At 53.7% G+C, this 23,768-nt stretch overlaps 3 protein-coding genes across 9 annotated transcripts in view; all 3 read right to left on the bottom strand.

The window, feature by feature from the left end:
* PNPLA6 (patatin like phospholipase domain containing 6) overlaps nt 1-8,374 on the bottom strand; it is a 27,443-nt gene extending 19,069 nt beyond the window's left edge. For 2 of the 6 annotated variants that reach the window (XM_012813793.2, XM_003803410.3), the window contains exons 1-13: nt 6,565-6,929; nt 6,344-6,426; nt 6,066-6,163; nt 3,877-4,017; nt 3,632-3,791; nt 3,030-3,110; nt 2,691-2,819; nt 2,335-2,415; nt 2,092-2,254; nt 1,700-1,783; nt 1,154-1,263; nt 880-1,047; nt 704-781 (exon numbers count right to left, since the gene is read on the bottom strand). In XM_012813793.2, coding sequence (XP_012669247.1) covers nt 704-781; nt 880-1,047; nt 1,154-1,263; nt 1,700-1,783; nt 2,092-2,254; nt 2,335-2,415; nt 2,691-2,819; nt 3,030-3,110; nt 3,632-3,791; nt 3,877-4,017; nt 6,066-6,163; nt 6,344-6,426; nt 6,565-6,796 — 1,608 coding nt within the window. In that variant the 5' untranslated portion in view covers nt 6,797-6,929. The other 4 variants (XM_023508974.1, XM_023508975.1, XM_003803412.3 and 1 more) reach the window with 4 other exon arrangements.
* Nucleotides 8,375-8,699: 325 nt separating this feature from the next.
* On the bottom strand, nt 8,700-18,175 carry MCOLN1 (mucolipin 1). The gene is made up of 14 exons (XM_003803409.3): nt 18,001-18,175; nt 15,631-15,836; nt 14,150-14,317; nt 13,907-14,072; nt 12,752-12,860; nt 12,404-12,500; nt 12,141-12,240; nt 11,931-12,037; nt 11,663-11,812; nt 11,471-11,572; nt 11,005-11,127; nt 10,442-10,657; nt 9,088-9,218; nt 8,700-8,979 (listed from the first exon to the last, which is right to left on the bottom strand). Exons 1-14 carry the CDS (start codon nt 18,029-18,031, stop codon nt 8,943-8,945), a joined length of 1,743 nt encoding a protein of 580 aa, XP_003803457.1. The 5' UTR covers nt 18,032-18,175; the 3' UTR covers nt 8,700-8,942.
* A 1,757-nt stretch (nt 18,176-19,932) lies between these two features.
* ZNF358 (zinc finger protein 358) lies at nt 19,933-23,702 on the bottom strand. 2 transcript variants are annotated; one of them, XM_023508977.1, is made up of 3 exons: nt 23,211-23,702; nt 21,978-22,079; nt 19,933-21,732 (listed from the first exon to the last, which is right to left on the bottom strand). In XM_023508977.1, the coding sequence occupies exons 1-3, from the start codon at nt 23,692-23,694 to the stop codon at nt 20,009-20,011; spliced, it is 2,310 nt and encodes a 769-aa protein (XP_023364745.1). In that variant the 5' UTR covers nt 23,695-23,702; the 3' UTR covers nt 19,933-20,008. The 2 variants fall into 2 exon arrangements, with proteins under 2 accessions (XP_023364745.1, XP_003803456.2); XM_003803408.3 differs by having other exon boundaries at nt 21,978-23,702.
* Between the last annotated feature and the right edge of the window lie 66 nt (nt 23,703-23,768).

Below are 23,768 nucleotides of genomic sequence, written 5' to 3'. Positions count from 1 at the left end.
GTCATTGTTGTTTTGGCGGGCCTGGGTTGGATTCAAACCCGCCACCTTAGGTATATGTGGCTGGCACCTTAGCCTCTTGAGCCACAGGTGCCAAGCCAAAATAAATTAAATTTTCTTTTTCTTGAGACAAGAGCCTCCAGCTGTCCCCTTGGGTAGAGAGCTGTGACATCACAGCTCATAGCAACCTCCAACTCCTGAGCTCAAACGAGTCTTCTGTCTCAGCCTCCCGAGTAGCTGGGACCACAGGAGCCTGCCACAACGCCCAGCTATTTTTTTGGTTGCAGCCATCATTGTTGTTTGGCCGGCCCAGGCTGGATTTGAACCCACCACCTTAGGTGTATGTGGCTGGCACCTTAGCCACTTGAGCCATAGGCACGGAGCCGAAATAAATTAAATTAAAAAAAGAAAAGAGAAAAAAAAAGGTTATGGGAAGAACCAGGGCAGGCAGGAGAGATCTAGGGGTTGGGGCCTGAAGACCTAGGGTAAAAGGTTCGGAGATTGGAGGGAAGGGTTGGTTGACAGGTCCTGAGGACATGGGATAGAGGGAGGTGGAAGAGGGTCTTAGGATCCAAGGGTTAGAAGCTGGAAATCATAGTGAGAAGTCTATATGGGAGAAGATGTCAGTCACAGAGTTAAAGGTTAAGGATCAGAGGTCAGAGAAAGTGATTTCAGGTTGCACAGTTAGAGACCAGGGTCAGCTTACCTGGTCTCCCTGGCGGGCAATGATGGTGCCGGCTTTGGCATGATGCAGTAAGACTCGACTGTTCAGGAGGGAGGGGTCCTGATGGGCACAGGGAGGTTAGGGTGTTGAGATGGGCCCAGCCAGGACTCCCCTCCCCTGCACTTCCCTTCCTCCTCCCCTGCTTCTCAGCTACCCACCTCAATCCGCATTAGCTTGGCCAGCTCCCGCTTTGCTGCCTCAAAGATGCTGCTTGTCTGGCGACCCTGATACGGTCCAAAAGGGCAACCACCAGTGGCTGACTCATCCTCGCAATAGCTGTACTCACAGGCACCTGCTGGCTGCTCTCGAGTCTCCTGGGTAGGTGTCTGCATGGGGCAGGCCTGTGAGTTCCTGCTATTTCTTCCTGGCCACCCTCCTCAGAGGACCCCACCAATGGCCAGGCCAGGATGCTGGGAGGTGACCAGACCTTACCCGAGCTGTGGCTGCCTGGGGTCCCCCAGAGGCCTCTTCTTGCAGTGACATGGAGATCCGGCCACGCTCATATGCCATGTCAAAGTCAGAGCGGGGGCCACCCTGCAAGCCTGCAGGTAGGCAGAGAACAATAAAAGCAAGAAAGATGAGCGTGACCACAGCTGCAGTCTGAGACCAGCTGCTACCTAAGTGCCAAAGGCCACAGCCAGGGCAAATATGACTAATAGATGTGCATACTCTCCCTCAGAATCCTTCTCAACACAAGTGGGAGAGCAGGATCTCAATGAATATCCACAAAAGGGGACCAACAGAAGGTCTGGCAGTATTCCCATTTTATTGATAAAAAAAATTAATATGGGGGCGGTGCCTGTGGCTCAAAGGAATAGGGTGCCAGTGGTGGTGGATCCAAACCTGGCCCTAGCCAAAAACTACAAAAAAAAAAAGACCAAAAAAATTATATAAAAAAAATTAATATAGGTGAGCAGCAGCTCCCAGATGCAAATACAGAGCTTGAAGGCCTTTCCCCTCAGACCCAGTGCTCCAAACCTGAGATGTCCACTGGCATGGAGATGCAGCGGCTCAGCAGAGGGGCTGAGGGGGCTTCCAGTGACATGGGCTTCACGGGGTCCCCTGGGGAGACACATGTTCAGACTCTTGTCAGAATTAGTGGATGGGGAGCTGAGGAGTCCCTGGCGTACCAGGAGAATAGGGAAACAATACTAATGGGTCCTTGGGGCTACGGCCAGGGATTCCAGAGAACCACACAGAAATCAGGCCTGGGTATCCCACCATGGAGTCCCTGGCGGGTAGAATAGGACAGGCTGAGTCTCTGTGGGACTAAGAAAGGAAGTGACTGGGGCACTGGGGTAGGGCTTTCTGGAAGATCCAGCTGGTGGGATTCAGGTCCTTGGTGGCCAGGCAGGGGTTGCCTCAGGTACCTGTGGGTCCAGGCAGTGGGGCTCCAGTAGGCTCAGGTGGCCGGCCAGGGGTCTCCCTGGGCTCCTCTGTAGCTGAGGTGCTGACCACCCGCTTGGAGCCACGCACGGGACTGGTGCGGGATGGGAGCCCAGGGCTGGGGAACAGGCGCAGAGGCTGAATCTCCTAAAGGCAGAGAGCAGCTTGTTGCATGTCCCAGGAGTCCCATCTTATCCTCCCAGCTCCTGTGCTCAGCCCCAACTCACGTGGCTGAAGAGCTCATTGGTGAGACCCAGGTAGTTGTGAAGAGCCAGGAAGGTGACTCTCTGCAGTCGCACCATGATAATCTGCAATGTGCAAGGGGCGTGGCCACAGGATGGGGTGTAGTCATAAGATCTGATGGGCTCAGCCAGGAGAAACCCCCTTCCTCCTTCCCCTACACACATGGGGTAATGGGCAGAAGTAGCGAATGGGAGGAGTCAGGCCTGGCTACTTAGAGCAGATAAGCACAGCTCAGCCCAGCTGGCTCTTGGGACCCAGGCCATTGGTGTCTGCAACAGTAGGTGGGGTAGAGCCCAGGGCTGGCGCTGCCCCCACGGCAGAGGAGGGAGAAGGCACTGACCTGCACAACCCGCACCAAACTCTCTGGGTACTTGGTGAAGACAGCGGAGAAGGCCTCCACTGGCAGCCTCAGCACTGTGGAATCACGAGCTGCACGGGCAGACACAGTCCGCTGGGGATGCTGGTGACCCTGAGGGAAGGGAGGAGGTGTTAGGAGAGACAAGGGCAGGGCTGTGAGTCTCCTCACCACTCTCATAATCCTTTCCCCCTGTTAGGGACCACTGGCAGCATTAAGGATGACTCAGTTTGTGGCCCTAGGGACCTTCTCCAATCCAGTCCATGGGGTGAGTTCTCATACCCCAGTTCCCCTCTCCCCCTACCCCATGGATCAGTTACTCACGGTGATGACATCCAGGATACTCAGGAGGCTGTTGACACTGTCCCCGGGGACCACTTCCTTCACCACACACTCCTTCCCATCCTGAGACACAGGGAACCACCGAACAGGGCTGGCCTGGCCTTGGTGTCCACGATTCCACCCCCTGATCATGTCACTGGCCCTCAGCTCACCCACTCCAATTATTACCAAAGCTTTCCCATTCTTGCACCCAGCAAACCTCCTGCCCAACAGCTGTCTCCTCTCCTTGACTAATGGTGACCACTGAGTGACTGTATAGACCAGGGGTCCTCAAACTAAGGCCCGCCTAGGACATTTATCCAGCCAGCCGGGTGTTTTTGCTGCCACTGCCTGTCCTGCTTAGTAGCCAACTCGTCCCGGGCCCACAGTCCGGCCCTCTAACGGTCTGAGGGACAGTGAACTGGCCTCCTGTTTAAAAAGTCTGAGGACCCCTGGTTTAGATGGCTTGAGGATGATCCTCAACGCCACTGGTCATCCATTCCCCTGACTCCTGACTACACATCCCAAAAGACACCCAGCCCTACTGACCAGAGCAGCACTACTGTCCCATTTCCCCATAGTGGCCCCTGGTTCTGTCCACTCACAGGCCCTGGCAGGCAGAGTTCTAGCAGCCCATCCTGTACCACATAGATGCTGGCATCTGGCTGGCCTGGCCGAAAAACATAGTCACCCTGGCTGAGTCGCTGGAAGACCATATGGCGGCAGAGTTCCAGAAAGAGCGGCTTTTCAAAGTGGCCCAGAACCCTGGTGAACAGGTAGGGGGAGGGAGGTAAGAGGTCAGGGGAGACCCCAGACCTGTAAATCTCCGACCCATAGCCCTGACACTGACCGGACATTCTTGAGCATATAGAGCACCTCAGAGGGCAGATGGGAGTTGGCCAGGTCACCCTCTGTCAGATCAGCCTCTAGTACAGCGGGCGGTGGCTCCTTCCGCTGCAGCGTTGGCGTCTCTTTCTGGATGCGCAGGATCCTGATGGGAGGAAAAGGGGACAGGAAAGGGTACAAAACACCTAAGACCCCCACAAAGCCCTTCCCCCCCAGGTTTACACAGAGCCAACTCTAGCCTACTGGCCAAATCAGGCCCACCACCTATTTTTATAAATAAAGTTGTATTGGCTCACAGCTATGTTCATTTATTCCCACATCATCTGTGGCTGCTTTCATGCTATGAAGTTTAAGCTATGAAGTTTAAGACTTGCAGTAGAGGCTGTATGTAGCTTACAAAGCCTAAAGCATTTACTATCTGGCCCTTTATGGAAAAAAATTACAACCTTCAACAAAAAGTCCTGAGATTTCCCCTCCAATAGTAAAAGGCATGAACCTGCTAGTTAGACCATCCCTGATGTACCTTCTAAGATAAGGGCAGACTCTCAAAATAGTACCATCATTTGTCTAGAAGCCCTAACACAGCCCTTTCAATAGTCAGTGACTTGATTCCTAAGAAAACCTCCCTAATTATGCGCATCTGTTAGAGGTAGCTTCTGTTATATGAGAAGACCCCAGATACAGCCTCTTTGTTATTTGTAAAGATTCCTGAGACAGCTCTTCCTCCCAGGTCTCAGAGAACCATGAGATAGCCCCTCTGATGGCCACAGAGTTCCCTGAGTTAACCCTCATTACATGAAGAGAATCCAGATATAGCTCCCCTGCTAATCGTGGACCCAGGTGAGCCCTTCCCAAAAAGTCACAGTGACTGCTGAGATAGTCTTTCCACTGGCACAAGATCCCTGAGATAGTCCTTATGGCAGTGATTTTCAACCGGTGTGCCATGAAAGAATCTTAGGTGTGTGGTGAAAACTTTTGAAGATCATCAATTAAAATTATTTTAGAATGAAGTTCAAAGCACAGTAAGTATATTCTTTTTTTTTCTTTTTTACTCTTTTTTTGGATTAACATAATTTAAGTGTGCCTTGGAAGTTTAACTATAGGTTCAAGTGTGCTGATTAAAAAGGTTGAAAGACACTGCCTTATGGTATAAGCAGACCCTGACTTAAACCTAGTGATAGAGAGGAATCCAGACATAATTCCTTTGCTGATCAGGAAAAGTTTGGGTTGGCTCTTCCCCAGGTGACAGAGAGGTCTGAGATGCTCCTCTGACAGTCACAAAGCTATCAGAGTAGCTCGTCACAGGCACTCAGACACTACAGGCAGTCCCTGTGATGTGTGAGATATAAACCACCTGAGACATAAACCATCAACTGATGTTGGAGAACCTACAGACAGCCCTTTGACTCAACTCACAGAAAACCCTGCAGTAGCATGACTGCTGATTATAGAGAGTCCTGGAATGACATCCTAATCTGAAGAAACCCTTCAGACAGACCTTCAAGTAGACCCCAACATAAAAAGAGATCCCAGAGTTAGCTCCCAACTTCTAAGATCCCTTAAAGTGTCTTTCACACAGACTAGAGGTAGCCCTTTGCTGTTGACAGGGACCTCTGAGATGTCCTTCCTGTGTTTCTAGTGTAAGAAGTTTCTTGAGACAGCCATAGGAGAAACCCCTGCGTTAGCCTCCTTAGTGTGGGAAGAACTCCAAGGTCAATGATGGAGAGAAGATGCCTTCAGAGGTAGAGAGATGACTGAGATAACCCCTGGGGAAGGCAGGCTGGAGATAACCCCCCTAGGAAGTCATAGAAACACCTGAGATAACCCCAGTCAAGCACCCTGGAATAAACTCTCTCATGTTGGGAGACCTCTGAAATAACCTATGTAGAGATCCCAGATAGATGACGCATCCTAAATATACGACAAGACCACTAAGATACTGGCTCGGAAACAAATAGCTCAGAAGTACCCTGCAGAGAGGGAAACGTCCCTGAGATAGCCCTTAGAGGCCAGACACCTTAGAGATGGCATGTCTGGTGTGGAAAGCTCTGTGACAGCCCTTCAGAAGAGAGCTCTGTTATGTCCCTTTGATGTGTAAAGACTGGAAACACAGTCTGCCGGGTTCAAAACCTTAGCGTGGGATGATCCCTCAAAGGGCCCTACAGATAGCCCCCAGCACCAGGTAAACCTTACTTCTTGGCAATGTTGAGCATCTTAAGTTTCTTCTTCATTCGTGGTCGAGAAGTGGTGGAGACAGAAGCATCCACCAGGGAGGAAGTGGACTGTGACACCTGAGAGAATTACGGAGGGGAAGGGTCATTTGATAAGTCAGACCCTGGGAGAAGAGGGGAGCAGATCCAGGCGCGCTTCATTATGGAGGGGGTGATGACAGAAATCCCTAGAAGGAGTAAATAGGAAAGGGGCAGGGCCTCTGTGTGGTCAGCGCGAACCCCAAGGGGTCCTGGACTCACCTTCCTCATAATCTTCCTGCCATAGAAAAGCACTTTGTCCCTCTTCCGGAACCGATACCGGGGGCCATCCGGGGCAGGCGTTTCTGAGGAGAGTGGGGAGACGGACACTCCGATCTCTGCGAGAACACCACGTAGCAACCTCCACCTCTACCGCTTCAAGGACCCGGGCGTTTCGGCTCCCCACCCCACTGATTCCCATGAGGGGCCCTCCGGGTCCTCACTCGGCACTCGCAGCCTCCGCACCACCAGGAGGATGAGCACGGCGGTGACCAGCACCGCTAGTCCGGCGCCAATCATTACGCCCAGCACCTGCGGGACGAACGGCACTGGCTGTGCACCGCAAATCCGTCCTGCTGAGCCTTCCCCGGGGGCCAGGACGTCCCGGGGCCCATCCTTCTCCGTCACTTTCACCCCCGAGGAGTTCGCAGCCTGCCCGTGCCTCGATGTCTCCATCTGTAGAATGGGCAAGCGCAGCACCCTCCCCGGGTGCTCTACTCTTCTTCCCCTGTGGCCCGGCGCCCACAATGCACGCCGGGATACGTAGTTCCACAGGAACAGACGCAGCCTTGTTAACGCGAGATTACGGTAATGCGCGCTGAGCACGCCGGGAGTAATAGTCCCCAACACTTACCACTCCTGTTTGCAGCGGGGCCTCCATTGGCTGCTTCAGTCTGGGCGGCAGATCCGGTAGCACCGAGTCTTGGGGAATCAAGGAGCAGAAAAAATCCGTGCAAGTCGTCAACCTGGGCCCGTCCCGCCCCTAAGCGCAAGCCCGGTGCCTTGGGTACCTACCGCTTGGGCGGCTTCTCCACTGGACGGGGGTGGAGAGGCAGGAGCTGGAGGGGCGCTATGAGACTGAGGGATTGGGCAAATTGACCTCCCGGCCAGGGGGGGTTAGATGGGTCACCGGCTCCTTCCCTGGTTCCCTTCTCCTACGCAGACGTAGTCCCGCCGTCTAATTCCACCCTGGGGCCAAAGGGTAGCAGATCCGGCGCCCACTGCGAGCAACCCGCAGACAGGTTCCCCGCAGGGCACATAACCCCTCCGGTTTGTGGCCTCCACTGAGGCCTCTTTCCTCTACGGGATTGATCAATCCTGACCAACCAACCCACTAGGCCGCAGCCCCTAGCCCTTGCGAAGACTGGATGCCTCACCCCAATTAGAAAACCGGGGGTCGCAAGCCAGGTCAGGGGTGCGGGAGAACAGCTGGTGTCCACACAGCTCCCGCTCCAAGCATGCCCACGGGAATACCCGGGAACCTGGGCGTGCGGAAGTGCTTCAGGGGGCTCCCACAGGAGGGGTACTGCGGCAATACCCATGTCTTGAAAGAGTCCTGCTCGAACTGGTGTGGGTGGCAGCATGTTACTAGTTTATGCTAAGTATTTACTATCACATAACACTAAATTTAGTTCATGGGATCTCTGATGGTACGGAGCATCAACTGGACTCCGGGAACTACGCTGGCGCCATTGCTGGGAGGCGTAACCAGGGACGCTGGAATTACTGGGGGCCACTGTAAAGTTAATGAGACTCTGGGGAATACAGGGATACTTTGGGGAAAACCAGGAGCTGGGGGGGATACATCCCTGGGGTCGTCCGAGTATAAGGCTGGCCCTGGGTAGCCGTCCGGGCTCCTTGGAAGACTGAGGAATGCTGGAATATTACTGGCACTTTTCTGGGAAACTGATGAAGTTTCTGACAGCGCTAGAGTATTGATGGAAAATCAGGGGGAATCACTAGGCTACTAAGACGTTACTTGGAAAATATCGGGATGAGCGGTCTGCCTCCACCCCAGGGAACACTAGGCTACTGGTACAGAAACACCTGCCCGGGACTGGTGGGGGGGGGATAGGAACATCAGAAAGTCAGGAGCTACCGAGAAGATGGAGGCCAGATCTTGGGAAAATCGGGGCTCGCTAACAATCCCCGAAGGGACGGAGAAACCAAAACTCACCCAGGGACCGCAACCAGGATCCACTCTGCGCCAACAACGCTAGCTTTCCGACCGGTTCCGCAGACGCAGCCCCTTTAAATTATTCACCGCACGGCACACCGTAGCCCCGCCCCACGCCATACTGAGAGTGGCAACGCCTTAAAGGGGCCACAGCTCGATAAAGACGGCCCATCCCGTTAGAAATGAGAACCAGAAGTTTATTTTCCCTTTTATTTAACATCCACCCCACCCCTGTCCCCCTACCCGGCACCCAAGGGTCCGGCCCGACTGGCCTAGGCCCTCCCCAGAGCACATCAGGGAGCTCTTTTTTTTTTTTTGGAGACAGTCTCACTGTGTCACCCTAGAAAGAATGTCATGGCGTCACAGCTCACAGTAACCTCAAACTCTTGGGCTTAAGCGATTCTCTTGCCTCAACCTCCCAAGTAGCTGGGACTATAGGCGCACTCCACAACGCCTAGCTATTTTTCTGTTGCAGTTGTCATTGTTGCTTAACTGCCCAGAGGTAGGTTCGAATCGGCCAACCTCAGTGTATGTGGCTGAAACCGTAACCACTGTGCTACGGGTGCTGAGCCAGGGAGTTCATTCTTAAAAGCAAACTCTAAAAATAAATAAGCGTGGGTCCCCGCAAGTCTGGACATGGTGGAGTCAATTCACCAACAGCGAATGGTCCTCTGAGGCGTCCCTAAAGGAGGGAAGAAAAAAGGGCCTTCAGTTCTCTCTGGCACGTCTCCCTTCCTCCATCCCCCAACCAGTCCCCAACCCGGAACAGACCCCAGTCTTGGACGCGAACCTGCCACAACAGCAGAAGAGGCTGCAAGTAGAGCCGCTACCGCGGCGAAACTTGCCAGAGGTAGGGCTGTCCTGGCACTGCGCAATGTAGGCCTGGAGCTCACTCTTCTCTGCACCTGCGCCATCAGGGTGCTGAGGGAGAGATGCCAGCAGGCCTGCCCTTGAGGTCTGCCCTCCCCTCCAGCCATCCTTGCTGTGCCTGCTGTCATTCCTCATGTTTGCTTCCACATGGAGACCCTCTCTGACCGCTGAGCAGGGACACACGCTGCTTCTTCATTGGCCTGGTGCTCTAAGAACCTATAGTCAGGCCTTATGCAACCTGTGCACTTGCTTAACTGTATCATCAGGTCCACATTGTGCACAGCTGTGGGAGCATGGCCTGAGCTGCTGCATGTGCCCGACATCTCAGTGCTAGAGAAAGATTCAAAGTGACTCTGAGGGCCTGAGTGACAGGAACATTTCTGTGGCAACACTTGAAACCATTCATGCAGAAAGGAGGCGCATACATCTGTCTCTAACATAGGATGCAGAAGAATCTTGCAGCAGAACCTTCTCTCCTCTCAACCTCAAGGAGCCCCTCTCTTTTCTCTAAGTCCTTTCTGGCTACTAGGCATTTGCCTTGGCTGTTCTTTCTGTTAGGTTCCCATTTCCTCAATCTGGAACTCTCTATTGTCCAGTGTGGTACCCACTAACCACACTGGCTTTTGAGCACTCGATATGTGGATGGTGCAAGTTAGGAACTGAATTTGGAATTATACTTACTTTGAATTAAAATCAAAATTAAAATGTAAATAGTCACTTTGTCTAGAATTAAACAGTGAACAGAATACTCCAGAAACTTTCCTGCACCTGTCTTAATACCAGTCTAAAGCAGGGATCTGCTCTGTAACCTTCCACTCCTCCTTCATACCTCTCACCAGTTGGTCATTTGTCATGGGACATCCATTCCTGTGTCATCCCTCTCACCCTCAGGCTTTGGACAGACCACATATACTCAATTTCCCTCAATGGCCAGAGCCCAGCACAAAGCCTGGTCCACAACAGGCCCTGGGATATGTTTGCTGAAAGAGTCCTCTCTACCTGTGCCACTCTCCACCCCCCCACTCAATTTCCTTTCTCTTCCCTGAGCCTTTCAGGCTGCACAAAAAACCACTGTTCCAGGCCACATTCTTTTTGGCTTTGCAGGGTCTCCCATATTCTCTCCCCAGGTCTTCTCTGCTTACCCTGTTGTGTCCCCAAGACCCTGCCATAGCTGATACCAAGAGACCTGGAGCCCAAGCTCAGGGCTGTGCATGCCTGTGTGTGGGAACCCTGGGAGACAGGTGGGAGGGAACATGTGGCACCAAGTGGCTGACCTTGATGGTGTCATAGGCGCCGGTGATGAGTGCAATGAACAGGCTCAGCACCATGTAGATGAAGAGGCTGATGAAGGAATAGAGGTAGATCTGGGAGAAGAGCCAGACCAGGCTGCTGTGGCCCTGCTGCGCCTGCATCGCTGCAAACGTCACGAACATGTCGTCCCCGTTGATGAGTGAGAACAGGCATTCGGATACCATGGACAGTGAGCGGAACTGCCAGCAGGGCAGAGGGGTCAGAGGGAGCTGTAGGTACAGCTGGGGGCTGAGGTTAAGGCAGGGTCCCTGGAGGTCAGTAGTCATGATGGGACCAGCTGAGGGTCACCATGTCAAGGGTGGGATCCCAGGGTCAATGACAAAGTCATGGGGTCAATGTCAGGGTCAGAATGCAAAATTGCTACAGACCTGTAAGTCAGGCCCAGGGGGCTGAGATGGGTCTTATTCAGTGTAATCAGGTCTGGAGAGACCAGAGGTCAGAGGGCTTAGGGAATGGGCTCGAAGAAGGGGAGCCAGGTACCCTCCCACTATAGGCCATAAGCACCCCCAGCCCTGAGGGCCCCTACCTTCACATGATAGGGCCCTAGCACAATCCAGCCACAGAAGCAATAGCCCAGGTAGATGACAGCCACACAGCAGCAGAAGCGCATGACGCTGGGTAGGGCTACCCGAAGTGTGGCAATGAGAATCTGCAGTGAGGCAGAGAGGGTCACACTGAGGGCATGGCCACAGCCCCAGTTGGCTGCAGGCAACCAGGTGGCAGTGAAGCAGGTCAGGCCTCACTGAGGTCAAGGCTAGGAGTTTAGAAGGGGCAGGGCTGTCTGTCCCAAGGGGGTCTGAGGATACCCCATGGCTGCCCAGCTGCAGTGACAGGTTATGTCTGGGGTAGTCAGGTATGAGGAAGAGGCTTGCAACAGGCTGTAGACAGTGGCTGGTGGGTGCTGTGTGTACATATCTATTTCAGGGGGACATGGGCTGGCCGCTCAGAGGCCCTCTCCTGGTTCAGGCCCAGCCTATGTGCAAGAGACTCACATTGTACTTGTGGAAGAAAGTCAGATAGCGGATGACGCCCACCCAGACGAGCAGAGTCGAGGTGCCCAGAAGGATGCTGCAGACATCATAGCTTGCCAGGTTCTAGGGATGGAGCACTGTCAAGCCATCTGGCAGGGAGGACATGGACCAGGTGGGCAAAGGGGCCTAGGGTAGGGCAAGGTAAGGACCCACCTTGGCCTCGATTCCAATCTTCATGATGGTGCCTGAGATGGTGAGCACATCACTGGTGACCAGCAGGATATACCAGCCATTGACAAATTCCAGCCGATCCCACAGGCTAATCACCCTTCCCTGCTGCCGCCACATGAATGCAACAAATTCCTACAGAAGGCAGCTGAGGTGAGCGCCTGTCCAGGCACCAGACCCTCAAGACCCCTGGCCTTTGTCATCCCAGAGCTGGGTGAGGTAGGGGTCAGTACACGTGATTCTGGGGCCTCACATTCTGCAGCAGGAAGCCACGGAGCAATGAGCGGGCACATAGCAGGAAGGACAACGAGCAGGTGAGGATGACCACCACATCAAACAGAAGCCGGAAGCTATTGTCTCCTGCAGGAAGGATTAGAGGGGCATGGAGCTTTGGGTGACCAATGGCTGCTTTTGACTGGTCAGGTAGCCCTGGTCAGCACCTGTCTGGGGCTCAAGGGCTCACCGTGCCTGAAGACACTGGGGTGCTTACACTCCTGGATGTGGGCCTGGGTCTCCAGGCTGATGGGGACACGCCCGCTGTGTGCTTTATTGTCAAACATGATCTGCAGGGGGAAGAAGTCAGAGTAAACCTCAGCAGCTCCAAGCTCCCTGGACCGTCCCAACATATGCCCTCAGCCAATAGTGCTCAGATGCTACCTGACTGGGTGTCAGTCCTAAGACTTAGGAACCCTGCACATCTATGCCCAGATCACCCTGAGTCCTTACCAGGACACTGAAAGTGTAGCAGTCTGGGATCTCATTGTTGATGAGGCTCTGGAGATTGATGGTCTTCAGCTGGAAGTGGATGGTGACGTTGATCAGCCTGTGGGAGAGGCTCAAGTGAGGGGCAGGGGGCTCTAGAGGTCCCCTCCCAGCCCAAGTACCAGGTCCCCAGTCCCTTGCTGACTTGGCAGGTGGCAGGGGAAGTGCTCACACAGCAGGCGCCAGTGCAGTGGGGCGCTGCCCCCTCAACCCATAGGGAAATGGCTGCCCAGGCAACATTGCCTGGGACCCTGCCCTCCTCAGCCCCTGGGCCCAGCCCTTGGGGAGCCCCCTTAAGAGAGCAAACAGTACTTGTGGAATTTGAGAGTGAGGTTCCTGTAATTGGAGCTGCCAACGTAGAAAGCGAGATCATCACTGGGGGGTGGGAGAGGTCGCTCAGGAGGGTCCACCCCAATGCACTCTGAGGACAAGGAGTGAGGAAAGGGCCTCAGGGGGTGGTCTCCCCAGAGTCCCCAGCAGCCTTCTCCCTTCCTTCACTCCCTGCTTCCTGCTTAAGATTTTGTTTTTCCTCCCCAGGGTAGGGCCTGGTCTGTCTTATTCCCTATAGAGACCAAGGGCCTGGCACTCCGTCACCAGACTGGTGGTGACTAGGGCTACTTGACCAGTCAAAACCAACCATGCAGCCCCCACCGTCTCCAGCTTGGAGACGTGAACAAACAAATATTGTGAACAAATAATATTAAGAAATAACACCCAGAAGCTTCTACATAGTAAGCACTGTACTAAGAACATCAATTTTTTTTTTTAATTTTTTGAGACAGAGTCTCACTTTGTTGCCCTTGGTAGAGTGCTGTAGCATCACAGCTCACAGCAACCTTAAACTCTTGGGCTTAAATGATTCTCTTGCCTTAGCCTCCCAGGTAGCTGGGACTATAGGTGCCCATGACAACACTTGGCTTTTTTTTGTTTTTGTTATAGTTATCATCGTTTAGCAGGCCAAGGCTAGGTTTGAACCCACCAGCCCTGGTGTATATGGCCAGTGCCCTAACCACTGAGCTACAGGTGCAAGCCAAGACATCAAATTATTATTATTATTATTATTTTGAGACAGAGTCTCACACTGTTGGCCTGGGTAGAGTGCTATAGCATCATAGCTCACAGCAACCTCAAACTCCTGGACTCAAGTGATCCTCTTGCCTCAGCCTCCCAAGTAGCTGGGACTACAGTCACCCGCTACAAGGCCCAGCTAATTTTTCTATTTTTAGTAGAGACAAGGTCTCACTTTTGCTCAGGCTGGTCTCAAATTTCTGAGCTCAGGCAATCTTCCTGCCTCAGCCTCCCAGAGTGCTGGGATTACAGGGGTGAGCCCCGCAATTGGCCAAAGCAGACATTAATTTATTAATGATCATGACAGCTCTATCTCATGAATATAGGACAGTCACAGCTTGTGATTTTAATCCCAGCAGTCCAGGCTCTGAAGAGTGAAGCCCTGCTCTAACTACTCACCAGTTTCCACTATTGGGTCAATGTCAAAGGTGTCATTGGCTGGGTCCACGTGGCCATGGCGGTAGTACTGCTGACAGAGAGCCAATGCGGAGCCATTCACGGAAGGCCCACCCCCACCCCGGACATAGGCATACCGGCCCAGGGACACGTCAGGCAGCATCAGGTACTGTGGGCAGAGCAGGGAAGGCCGGTCAGCTCTGCATACTCCTTGCCACATGCCCACCTGTGCCCGCCCAGCTGCACCTGGTCCACAGCATGGAAGATGGCTTGGTATAGCTGCTCCCGTGTGTAGGCGGCAAAGGTGTCATCTGCCCCATCTGAGTAGCCCCGCAGGAAGAGGTGTCGGAAGGCAATAGTGTTCTCTTCCCGGAATGTCACTGCTAACTGATTGCTGAGCCCAAACAGGATGAGCTGCAGAGAGGGTAGGAAAGGTTGGCACTGCAGGGATGGGACTTCCCTGGGGCAACAGGTGCATGAGAAGGAAAAAGAGGACCCTAGAAACATCACTCAGCTCCATGCCACGCCCACTGTTATGTCTCTGACAGCCAACACAGTGGGCACCCATATATCTCATGGTAGCAGTTAATATTCATCAAATATTAGCCTAGGCCACATAGCAAGACTGACTCTACAAAAAAAATTTAAAAACTAACCAGGGGTGGTGGTATGAGCTTGTAGTCCCAGCTACTTGGGAGGCTGAGGCAGGATTGCTTGAGCTCAAGAGTTCAAGGTTACAGTGAGCTATGAACACATTGTACTCCAGCCTGGGTGGCAAAACGAGACCCTGTCTCTTAAACACAAAATATTTTATAAAATGTTCATTAAATGTTTATAGGAGACTGGACATGGCCGCTCACACCTTTATACCTCCTAGCACCCTGGAAGGCTGAGGCCGGTGGACTGCTTGAGCTCAGGAGTTCGAGACCAGCCTGAGCAAGAGTAAAAACCCTATCTCTAAAAACAGTCAGGTGGGCGGCACCTGTGGCTCTAAGGTGTAGGGTGCTGGCCCCATATGCCAGAGGTGGTGGGTTCAGGCCCAGCCCTGGCCCAAAACTGCAACAACAACAACAAAACAGCCAGGTGTTATAGTGGGCATCCATAGTCCCAGCTACTTGGGAGGCTCAGGAAAAAGAAACACTTTAGCCCAGGAGTATGAGGTTGCTGTGAGCTATGATGCCACAGCACTCTACTAAGGGCAACAAAATGAGACTGTCTCAAAAAAAAAAAAAAAGTTTACCAGATACCGAATTCTATGTTAAACCTATACTTACAGGGTACATATCATGATCAAGCCCACTTTACTGAGGGGAAATTAGAGTCATGGTAACATGCCTAAAGACACAGCCCAAGATCAGAAGCAAGAACTTAGGGTAGTGGCTGTGAGTGATTCACACTGGGGTTCCCATAACCCAGCACAGGGCATAACATGAGGGAGGAAGGACGCCATGGTCTGACTGCCTAGGTTCAAATCCTAGTTCCCAATGCTGTGTGACTTTGGACAAGGTCCTTAACCTCTCTGAGCCTTTGTAGGGGCAACAGCAGTTGCTAAGACCTCAAATGGTGCTGTTGAACTTAAAAGGAGCCATTGCACGCACAGATGGTTTCCTGACTAGTCACTGCCACTGGCATTCTCATGTTGCCATGAGGAGTCAGGACTAGGCTCCCATTCCAAGACCCTCATTCCAGGAGGCATTCCACTGGGGCCCTTTCTGGGCTGATCTCACCTGCACAGTGACCACCAGGATCTTGACCACCTGCAGCATCAGCTTGCAGGGCTTGCGGCCCTTGGCTCGAAACTTGTCACAGGGACTCATGAAAAAGTACTTGAGGCGACGGCGAAGGTCTTCCTCTTCCGGGGGTGTTGGAGGGGCCGATGAAGACCTTGCCTGGGTACCATACCCAGGGGTGGGGGTCAACAGCCGCTCAGTCTCTGTGGAAATGGGAGAGGGTGCTGGGGACTAGGCCTAAGCAGCTTCCCCTGCCTCCTTCCCCAACAGGAGAAACAGTGATGACTTTTTTTCTTGCCATATGTTCCTGCCAAGGAAGAACTTTGAAAAGCTCTAAGGAAAACCAGAAGATCTGCAACACTGCATGGATATATGCAGTAGTACTGCTCAGCAGTTATAGATCTGGGTTTCAGAGTCAAAAGGGCCTGAGCTGATTCTTGCTTCTGCTGCTCACCAGCCAGGACAGAACACTCAGTCTCTCTGACCCTCAGTTTTCTCATCTGCAAAATGGAGCAATAATCATCTTCCATGGAAATGTTGAGGACTGGATACTTACAAAGCATTTAGCACAGGGGTTGGTACATAGTGATTGACAGAACATCCTATCATTGTTCCTGTTGTTGATTAGAGGGCAAATAATGAGCCAATCCCACTGGCTACTCACAGGACATTCAAGGCTCTCAGGCTTATCCCAATTCTTGCCTCCAGGCATGAGTGCAGAGCTCAGCCCACATTCCAGTTTTTTCTGGACAAATAGCCAAAGGATGACCTCTGCACTCATAACAACCTCACCCATCAGCTGATACACTCATGAGACGCAGGCCTGGAAAAAGGTTGATCAATCATAACAGTAATAATAATGGAACACAGTTGCTGAAGACTCAATTTATCTTTCACAAAGGCACCAGCCCCTGAAAAGCACACAGCCCTAGGATCAAATCCCAGATATGCCACTTCCCAGTTGGGTGACCCAAGAATACCTCCCTCAGTCTAAAAGTGGAAATAAAAAGTGTCTACCCCTAGGCTGAGATACTGACGCTGCTCTGAGAATTCAGCAAGACAAGGCAGGTAAAGACCTCAATAATTCTTCAGAAAAGAGAAACTGATCTAATCACTGTTTATTTCTCTGGGACCTAAGGAGAAGATCCAGGGTTTCTGCAACTGCTGGAGTCACAGCCTGTAACTGTAGCCCAGAACTGTCCCTGGACACATAACCTCTGGGAGAGCCCCGATGCTTTCCAGGGCCTAGCCCCAGCCTGCAAAGCTGTCCGGATACATGTGAATGCTGTCAGAACCTGCTGTGCAGAGAGGGCCCCTCCCTTTGGAACTTGGATGCTACTTTGGCTGTTTACAAGTCAGTCTCAGGTGACACCAGAGGGGAGGCTCTGCATCTCTGGCTAAAGTCACAGTCAGCACACCCGAGACCCTGCCAGGTAGTGCATCTATCAGGTGGAGGTCCCCATCTAGCTCCAGAAGGGGTGGCCAACACAAGGGTCTTCCTCAAGCCTCCCCAAGGAAAGGCGACCTCTGCACCAGGTGGAAGCCTGAGTTTAAGAAGGGGCAGCTTGTGCAGAGCCCATAGGTCAGTGGGTAGAGCACGGGCCACACACACCGAGGCTGGTGGGATCGAACCTGGCCTGGGCCAGCTAAAAACAACAATGACAACTGCAACAAAAAAAATAGCCGGGTGTTGTGGCGGCACCTGTAGTCCCGATCACTTGGGAGACTGAGGCAAGAGGATGGCTTAATCCCAAGAGTTTGAGGTTGCTGTGAACTGTGACGCCACAGTACTCTAGCGAGGGCCAGACAGTGAGACTCTGTCTCAAAAAGAAGAAGAAGAAGAAGGTGCAGTTTGCACGGGTTTGGACACCTGAAACTGAGTTAGTCACCTGGAGGAAATCTCTCCAGCTCTTTGCTCGAGTTTAGGGAAGCTGAAGCCTTTGCCTGCAGGAATCAGGAGGGGAAACCTGGGAGTCTCACGTGCTGGCTGGAGAAGCAGGTGCCTGCTGAATTCCAACAAACTTGTGCTATCAAAACCTAGCCTCTAAATGGAAATCCTGGGAACCTCAGCCCCCGACTGGCAGCTAGATAGCTACCTGAGAGTGGTAACTCTGAGCAGAGTCTGGCTTCGGGAAGGGGAAATCACAGGAACCCCGCCGCCCCAGGTCGGAGAAGCTGGTGCCCATCCGCTGCCCAGGTTCTAGGAGCCGTCTCTGCCCGTATCTCCACCATGGGGAAGCTGAGGGGTCAGCCGGAGTATAGAAAAAGAAACTGGAAGCCCTCCCGTCCCAGGTCGCAGAAGCTAGCAGCCCGCCCGTCTACCCTCCGCCTGCAGTCCAGGACCCGCAGTGCAGCTCGCGCTCTCACCTGAGCCGCACCGGCCCACTGGGGCTGCCATGCTGAGCCGGGGAACGCGGGACGCCGGCAGGCAAGATCGCGGGCAGCCTGGGTCCGAGAGCCTGTCGCTGTCACCCCGGCTTCGCTCCCTCGCCGCGCGGCTTCAAACACTCCAGCATCAGCTGATCTGTGCCTGGATCACGTGACCGGAGAAGCATAGAGTCCCACGTGATCGATTCGGTCCCGCCCCTGGCGCCAGGACAACTCCCACCACCCCACCCCACCCCCGGCCTCTTGCCAGGGCAGCGCGCATGCGTGCCTCAGCCGGCACCCTCCTAGTAAAAGTCCTTAGGTAGGCCAGGGGTTGGCGGGTCGTTGGGTTGGCCCTAAGTGTGGCATCCGCGAACTCCGCCCCGCCTCCTTGTCGTGCCCTGCGTCCGGTGCCAGCCTCGTGACTTCCACGTCCAGAACTTGACCCCTTAACATCCGCGGTGTCTGGTGATGACCCTGCGCGCTATCTGAAGGCTTCCTTCTTCCTTTCTCCTAGAAAGTCCTTTTGTCCCCCTCATCCGGACCAATAGCAAACCCAATTTCCTCATTAAGTACCAAATAGAACCACTTATCCCTCCCCTAGGGCCCCCCAGCCCAGAGTTCTACAATATTCCTGACCTGAAAGGTGGAAATCAAACCCCTAGGTAACCTGGCTAGTCTCAGCTTCCCTCCACCCTGGCTCTCCACTTAGCAGCTAGAAGCCTCTTCAAAGACTAATTCCTATCAGTCCCCTGCCAGAACTTGCCCTTACCTTCCCATTTTTATGGAATGGCAAGCCAACTCCCCACTTCCATAGGCCAGGGCCTTCTGGTCTGGCTCCTGCCTCTTTCCATTGCACATCAACAGCCCGAGGGCCTTTGCACAGTCTTGCCCTGGAGAGTAATGGTTAAGAACTTACATTCTGGGGAGGGCAATTTGGGTTTAAATCTAGGCACTGGCCAGGCAAAGCAGCTCATGTCTGTAATCCCAGAATTTAGGGAGGCCAAGGACCTAAAGATTGCTTGATTCAGGAGTTTGAGAACAGCCTGAGGAACATATTGAGATTGTGTCTCAAAAAAACAATTAAAATTTTTAAAAAATCTAGGCACTGCCAACTGCCACTACTACATCTTCCAGAGTCCCTTAAATGCCTTATTTGTAAAATGAAGACCTCTTGATCAGAGTTACCTGCCTGGTGGGGCTGTTGAAAGAATGAAATGAAAGAATGCAAGAGCATGGCATATAAGGCTGGTATTGATTGTTAAATTAATGATCAGTGGTTATTGTAAAATCCTTTCTTGAGAAAGCTGTTGCCCCTGTCTAAATTAGAAGTCTTCCCCACCCCCGCTTGGAGACAGAAACAAACTGTAGCCCTGGGTAGAGTGCAGTGGTGCCACAATAGCTCACTACAACCTCAAACTATCTTCTAGTGATCCTCTTGCCTCAGCCTCCCAGAGTGCTAGGATTACAGGCATGAGAATTATAAGCATGAAACATTGTGTCTTGCCAGAAGTCTTGTTATACTTCTCCAATGTACCATACCCTGTAATTACCTTTTAAATATTTCTGAATTTGATATCTGTGAGCTTTGTGAGGGTGCAGACTATGCTTATTTTGCTCCGTGCTCAGACCCCAGCAATCAAGAGATGTTTGTTGAATGCATAAATGAGCAGCTTTCTTTTGTCCAGTGGTATACTTGTTTGGTAGGCTACAAATGGCAAGGGGTACATTAGCAGATTCCAGAATGGTGACTAGTAAGATGGGCCAATGTGAGACTTTATAGAGGAGGCTGGTGTACCTCCTAGTACAAGAAGCAAGCCAGGATTACTAGTATTCCAGACTATGGCTGGCCCAGGCCACACCCTTACATCTCCAGAGAAAGGGGCCATGAGTCAGGGAAGAAAGTGCAAAAGGCAAACCACGACACAGAGCCGGGAAGCAGTGAGAGGATTTTACTAACTGCACAACACACAACTTCCCCAGGCCCCCTTGGGTGCCAGCGCTCCCTTCAGCCATCAGGCCCCAGCAGTGCCCCTTGCTCCTGTACCCACTCAGGACTCTCCCCAGTAGGGAGGGCTGGGCTGACAGTGTCATGGGTTGGGGAGCAGGTGTCAGGACAGGGCATGGGATCAGGTTTGAGACTGGGATCAAATTTATGATCAGGCCTGGGCACAAGGTCAGGATCAGCATTGTGCCTAGGCTTAGGGTCAGAAGATTCCACGGGGTTAGGGCTAAGGGTGGATTTGGAGCTAGAGAGGGGCTTGGGGCTGGGATTCTGGAGAGTGCCCAACTCAGAGCCAGGGTCAGGGCCACTGCCAGAGCTGGTGCCAGGGCTGAGGCCCAGGCCAGAGCCCAGCATGGAGACAGCCTCGGGACCCAGAAGGGAGACCTGTCCCGGTCTCATCACAGATGCCGAGCTCAGGTCAGGCACGAGGCCTAGGCTGGCAGCTGCAGCGGCTGCGGCTGCGGCGGCTGCGCCCTCGTGCACCCTTTTGTGCTTGGTGAGGCTGGAGGCTTGGCCGAAGGCCTTGCCGCAGAGCTGGCAGCGGTAGGGCCGCTCGCCCGAATGCACGTGCAGGTGCTGCAGCAGCGCTGAGCTCTGCCCAAAGGCCTTGGAGCAGTGTGGGCAGGCGTAGGGCCGCTCGCCCGTGTGGATTCGCAGGTGGTGCTGCAGGTTGGAGCTCTGCCCGAATGCCTTGCCACAGTGGGGACAGCGATAGGGGCGCTCTGCTGTGTGCGTGCGCTGGTGCTGCAGCAGCGCCGAGCTCTGCCCAAAGGCTTTTCCGCACTGCGGGCACGGGTAGGGCCGCTCACCCGTGTGCGTGCGCAGGTGCTTAAGAAGAGCTGAGCCCTGCCCAAAGCCCTTGGCGCACACAGGGCACTTGTGGGGCCGCGGGCCGCCGTGGGTGCGCAGGTGCTGCGCCAGCAGCGAGCCGTGCCCGAAGGCCTTGCCACACACTGGGCAGTGGTGTGGCTTCTCCCCGCTGTGGCTGCTGCGGTGCTTCAGCAGCGTTGAGCGCCAGCCGAAGGCTTTGCCGCACGCTGCGCACTGGTACGGCCGGGCCCCAGTGTGGATGCCTCGGTGCTGTGCAAGCGTGGCGCCGTGGCTGAACGACTTGCCGCAGTCAGGGCAGCGGTAGGGCTTCTCGCCGCTGTGGGTGCGGCGGTGCTGGCTCAACCCCGAGCTGCGGCGAAAGGCTCTCCCGCAATCGGGGCAGGAGAAAGGCCGGGGCGGGCTGGCAGGGGCGGACAGCACCGCGGGGCTGGTAGCCAAGACCTGGGGGCTGGCAGTGAGGTCGGACGCGAGGGGGTCCGCGTCTGGAGCAGCAGGGCTGAGGGTGTCGCTGTTAGGGTCGAGAACCAAGGGTACAGGGCCGATAACATCTGGATCAAGGTCGAAACTTGAAGACATGGGGTCTGGATCTTGGAGTTCAGAATGGCGGTTCCCCAAGATAGCGCCTGGAGCTTCAGCATCAGGATCCAGATCTTCTGACACTGGCCCCTGATCTTCATAGCTGGGGTCCACAACTTCTGAGACAGTATTGAGGTCTTCTGAGTTAGGTCCTGGGTCTTCAGAAACTGGGTCCAGATCTTCAGGATTGGGGTCCAGGTCCTCTGAGTCAGAGTCAGGCTCTTTATAAAGGGCCCTCAGGCCTTTGTGGCCTGGGTTCCTGACCAGAACAGAGCGCCTCATCCCAGGGGTGGAAGTGCCCCCCGCTTCTGGGGCAGGATCTGCAGAGGGGAGGACATAGGTGGATGGAGGTAGGTTCTGAGGAAAGGTGGGGGAGTCTCTTGGACTCTGGGCAGGGATGGGTGAGGTGACAGGCTGTGCCTCTAGAACCCACTACTAAGCATACACATGGATTTTTCCCTTGTCTTCAACTTCAGGGAGATTTCTGACTCTCTCCAGTCAGGGCAGGGAGTAGAGGGACCCTGGTGGTGGGACATGGTGGGACTCTCCCATTTTAGCCTCCAACCTGGATGGTAGTCACAGGACCCAGCATTAGAGGTCTCCAGTGCCCAACTCCATGACTCTGCCCCTCTCTCCATCTTGGGCTCCTCTGTGGGAAGGTGGGGTCCTGTGGAGGAGAGAGTCGTAGGTTCCGACCCCCTCAGCAGGAATCCCCTCATGGGGGAAGAAGATAGATAAGTTGTCAGAGTTCCTGTGTTTCTGAGCACGTGGCCTGAACTCTTGTCCCATAGTTGGGGGTTGCTGGTAGGGAGGGGATCTCTGCTTCACCTTCTAGAGAGGTAGTAGCATCCTGAGTGCCGGACCCTATGGCTGAGGGATAGGAGTCAGGGGCAAATGACATCTGGCACCCCTCCTAGGTCACCAGGGGAGGATGGGAGGACCCTGCTTGCCTCCTGAGAACACAACCTAAATTCCAGCCCTCACAGCTCAGGGTAGGAGTGTCAAAACATCTGTGTTATTCCTTAACTCCAGAAAGCCTCTTCCTAAAGCCAGAGAGTATGAAAGAAAGATAAATGAGACCTTTCTTTCTTGGCTGGGAGGGGAAGAAAGGGAAACTCCTGGATGTCATGAGGGTGGGGACAGTTGTTGGTATACCTGTTTTCTCAACTGGCTAGAAGATCCCAAATTCTTTGTTGTTGTTGTTGTTTTGTTTTGTTTTCTTCTGAGATGGGGTCTCACTATCCTACCCAGACTGGTTTTGGATTCCTGAGGTCAAGTGATCTTCCTGCCTCTGCCTCCCAAGCTCCCAAGTAGCTGAGACTATAGGTGTGTGCTAAACTGCCCCAGACCTAGAAGATCCTGAATTCTAATCACTAGCTGGAGGGTAAGTGAAAATAATACCTGGGGACCCTCCTGGGTTACAGGTGAAAGCCCCAGACTATCTCCTCCCATGCCTGGGGCACCGGGATGGTGTCAACACACTTGTTTTCCTTTTTGGAGGAAAGATTCTGAACTGAGCTGAATTCCAGTATCATGATTGGGAACAGATAGACCGGCTGAAAAACAATAGCTGGTACTCCTTCTGGGGAGGAACAAGGAGCTTAAGATTGCCTGTTGCAGAGATGCTGAGCTACTCACCCCATGGCTGGGTGCTAGGCAAAGAATAAGTAGGTGTGTTCCTTTGGGGGGACATAGTAAACCACAGCCCCATAGCTGAGAATGGTGGAGTAAAGACAGCTGAGGTCCTGCACAGCCTCCTGGACCCAGATCCCCTAGTTGGACAGTGGGGGAACAATACCTGGGTCCCCCCCTTTCCTGAGTTCCTGAGGGGCAGAGAAGCCCTTAGATTGCCTCCAGAGGGAGGGGCCTCCTGAATTCCCATTTCTTAACTGGAAGGTGGGAGGAGCAATCAGTGGGGTTCTTCTTGAGTTCATGGGGAGCAGGTGGACCCCTGGTACACGATCTGGGGGAGGGGCTTCCAGAACGCCAGGCTCCAAGACTGGAAGGGGGGAACAATAGCTAGGCTCCTTCCTGGGATCCTGGGGGAGGGGAACCCCTGGATACCCTTCTTGAGGAAAGGACCTCGTGAACTCGTGACCCTGGGCCCAGGCGGGAGGTGGGAACAATACCCAGGGACCCCCTCCTGGGTTCCAGGAGAGTAGGGGGTCCGGATGGCCACCTGGGTTGGGAGGGTCCTGAACTCCCAATTCTACAGCTGGCGGGCCCCCAACCCCGTCCGATTGAAGGCGCACAGCCTCAGGGGCCCTCCCCCCAGGCTGCATCAGCGGGATGGGCTAGCTAGGCCTGCCGGCCGCGGGGTCCGCTCAGATCGCGCCCACGACCTGGCTAGCTCAGG

This window comes from Otolemur garnettii, unplaced genomic scaffold, assembly GCF_000181295.1.
Source record: "Otolemur garnettii isolate 467f Iridium unplaced genomic scaffold, OtoGar3 scaffold00302, whole genome shotgun sequence".
NCBI lineage: Eukaryota > Metazoa > Chordata > Mammalia > Primates > Galagidae > Otolemur > Otolemur garnettii.
This window is presented reverse-complemented; position numbering and strand designations above follow the sequence as displayed.

What these genes read in the sequence shown, in the direction of transcription:
- ZNF358 (XM_023508977.1), bottom strand. Translation starts at nt 23,694, where the DNA reads ATGCAGCCTGGGGGGAGGGCCCCTGAGGCTGTGCGCCTTCAATCGGAC. An exon ending in CAGGAAAGGGGGGGACCCAG is followed by an intron (nt 22,080 to 23,210) that starts GTATTGTTCCCC and finishes TCTCCTCCACAG; the next exon opens with GACCCCACCTTCCCACAGAG. An exon ending in GTCCTGTGACTACCATCCAG is followed by an intron (nt 21,733 to 21,977) that starts GTTGGAGGCTAA and finishes TCCCCTCTGCAG; the next exon opens with ATCCTGCCCCAGAAGCGGGG.
- MCOLN1 (XM_003803409.3), bottom strand. Translation starts at nt 18,031, where the DNA reads ATGGCAGCCCCAGTGGGCCGGTGCGGCTCAG. An exon ending in TGACCCAATAGTGGAAACTG is followed by an intron (nt 12,861 to 13,906) that starts GTGAGTAGTTAG and finishes CCTTGTCCTCAG; the next exon opens with AGTGCATTGGGGTGGACCCT. An exon ending in TAGGGCCCTATCATGTGAAG is followed by an intron (nt 10,658 to 11,004) that starts GTAGGGGCCCTC and finishes CCCTGCTGGCAG; the next exon opens with TTCCGCTCACTGTCCATGGT.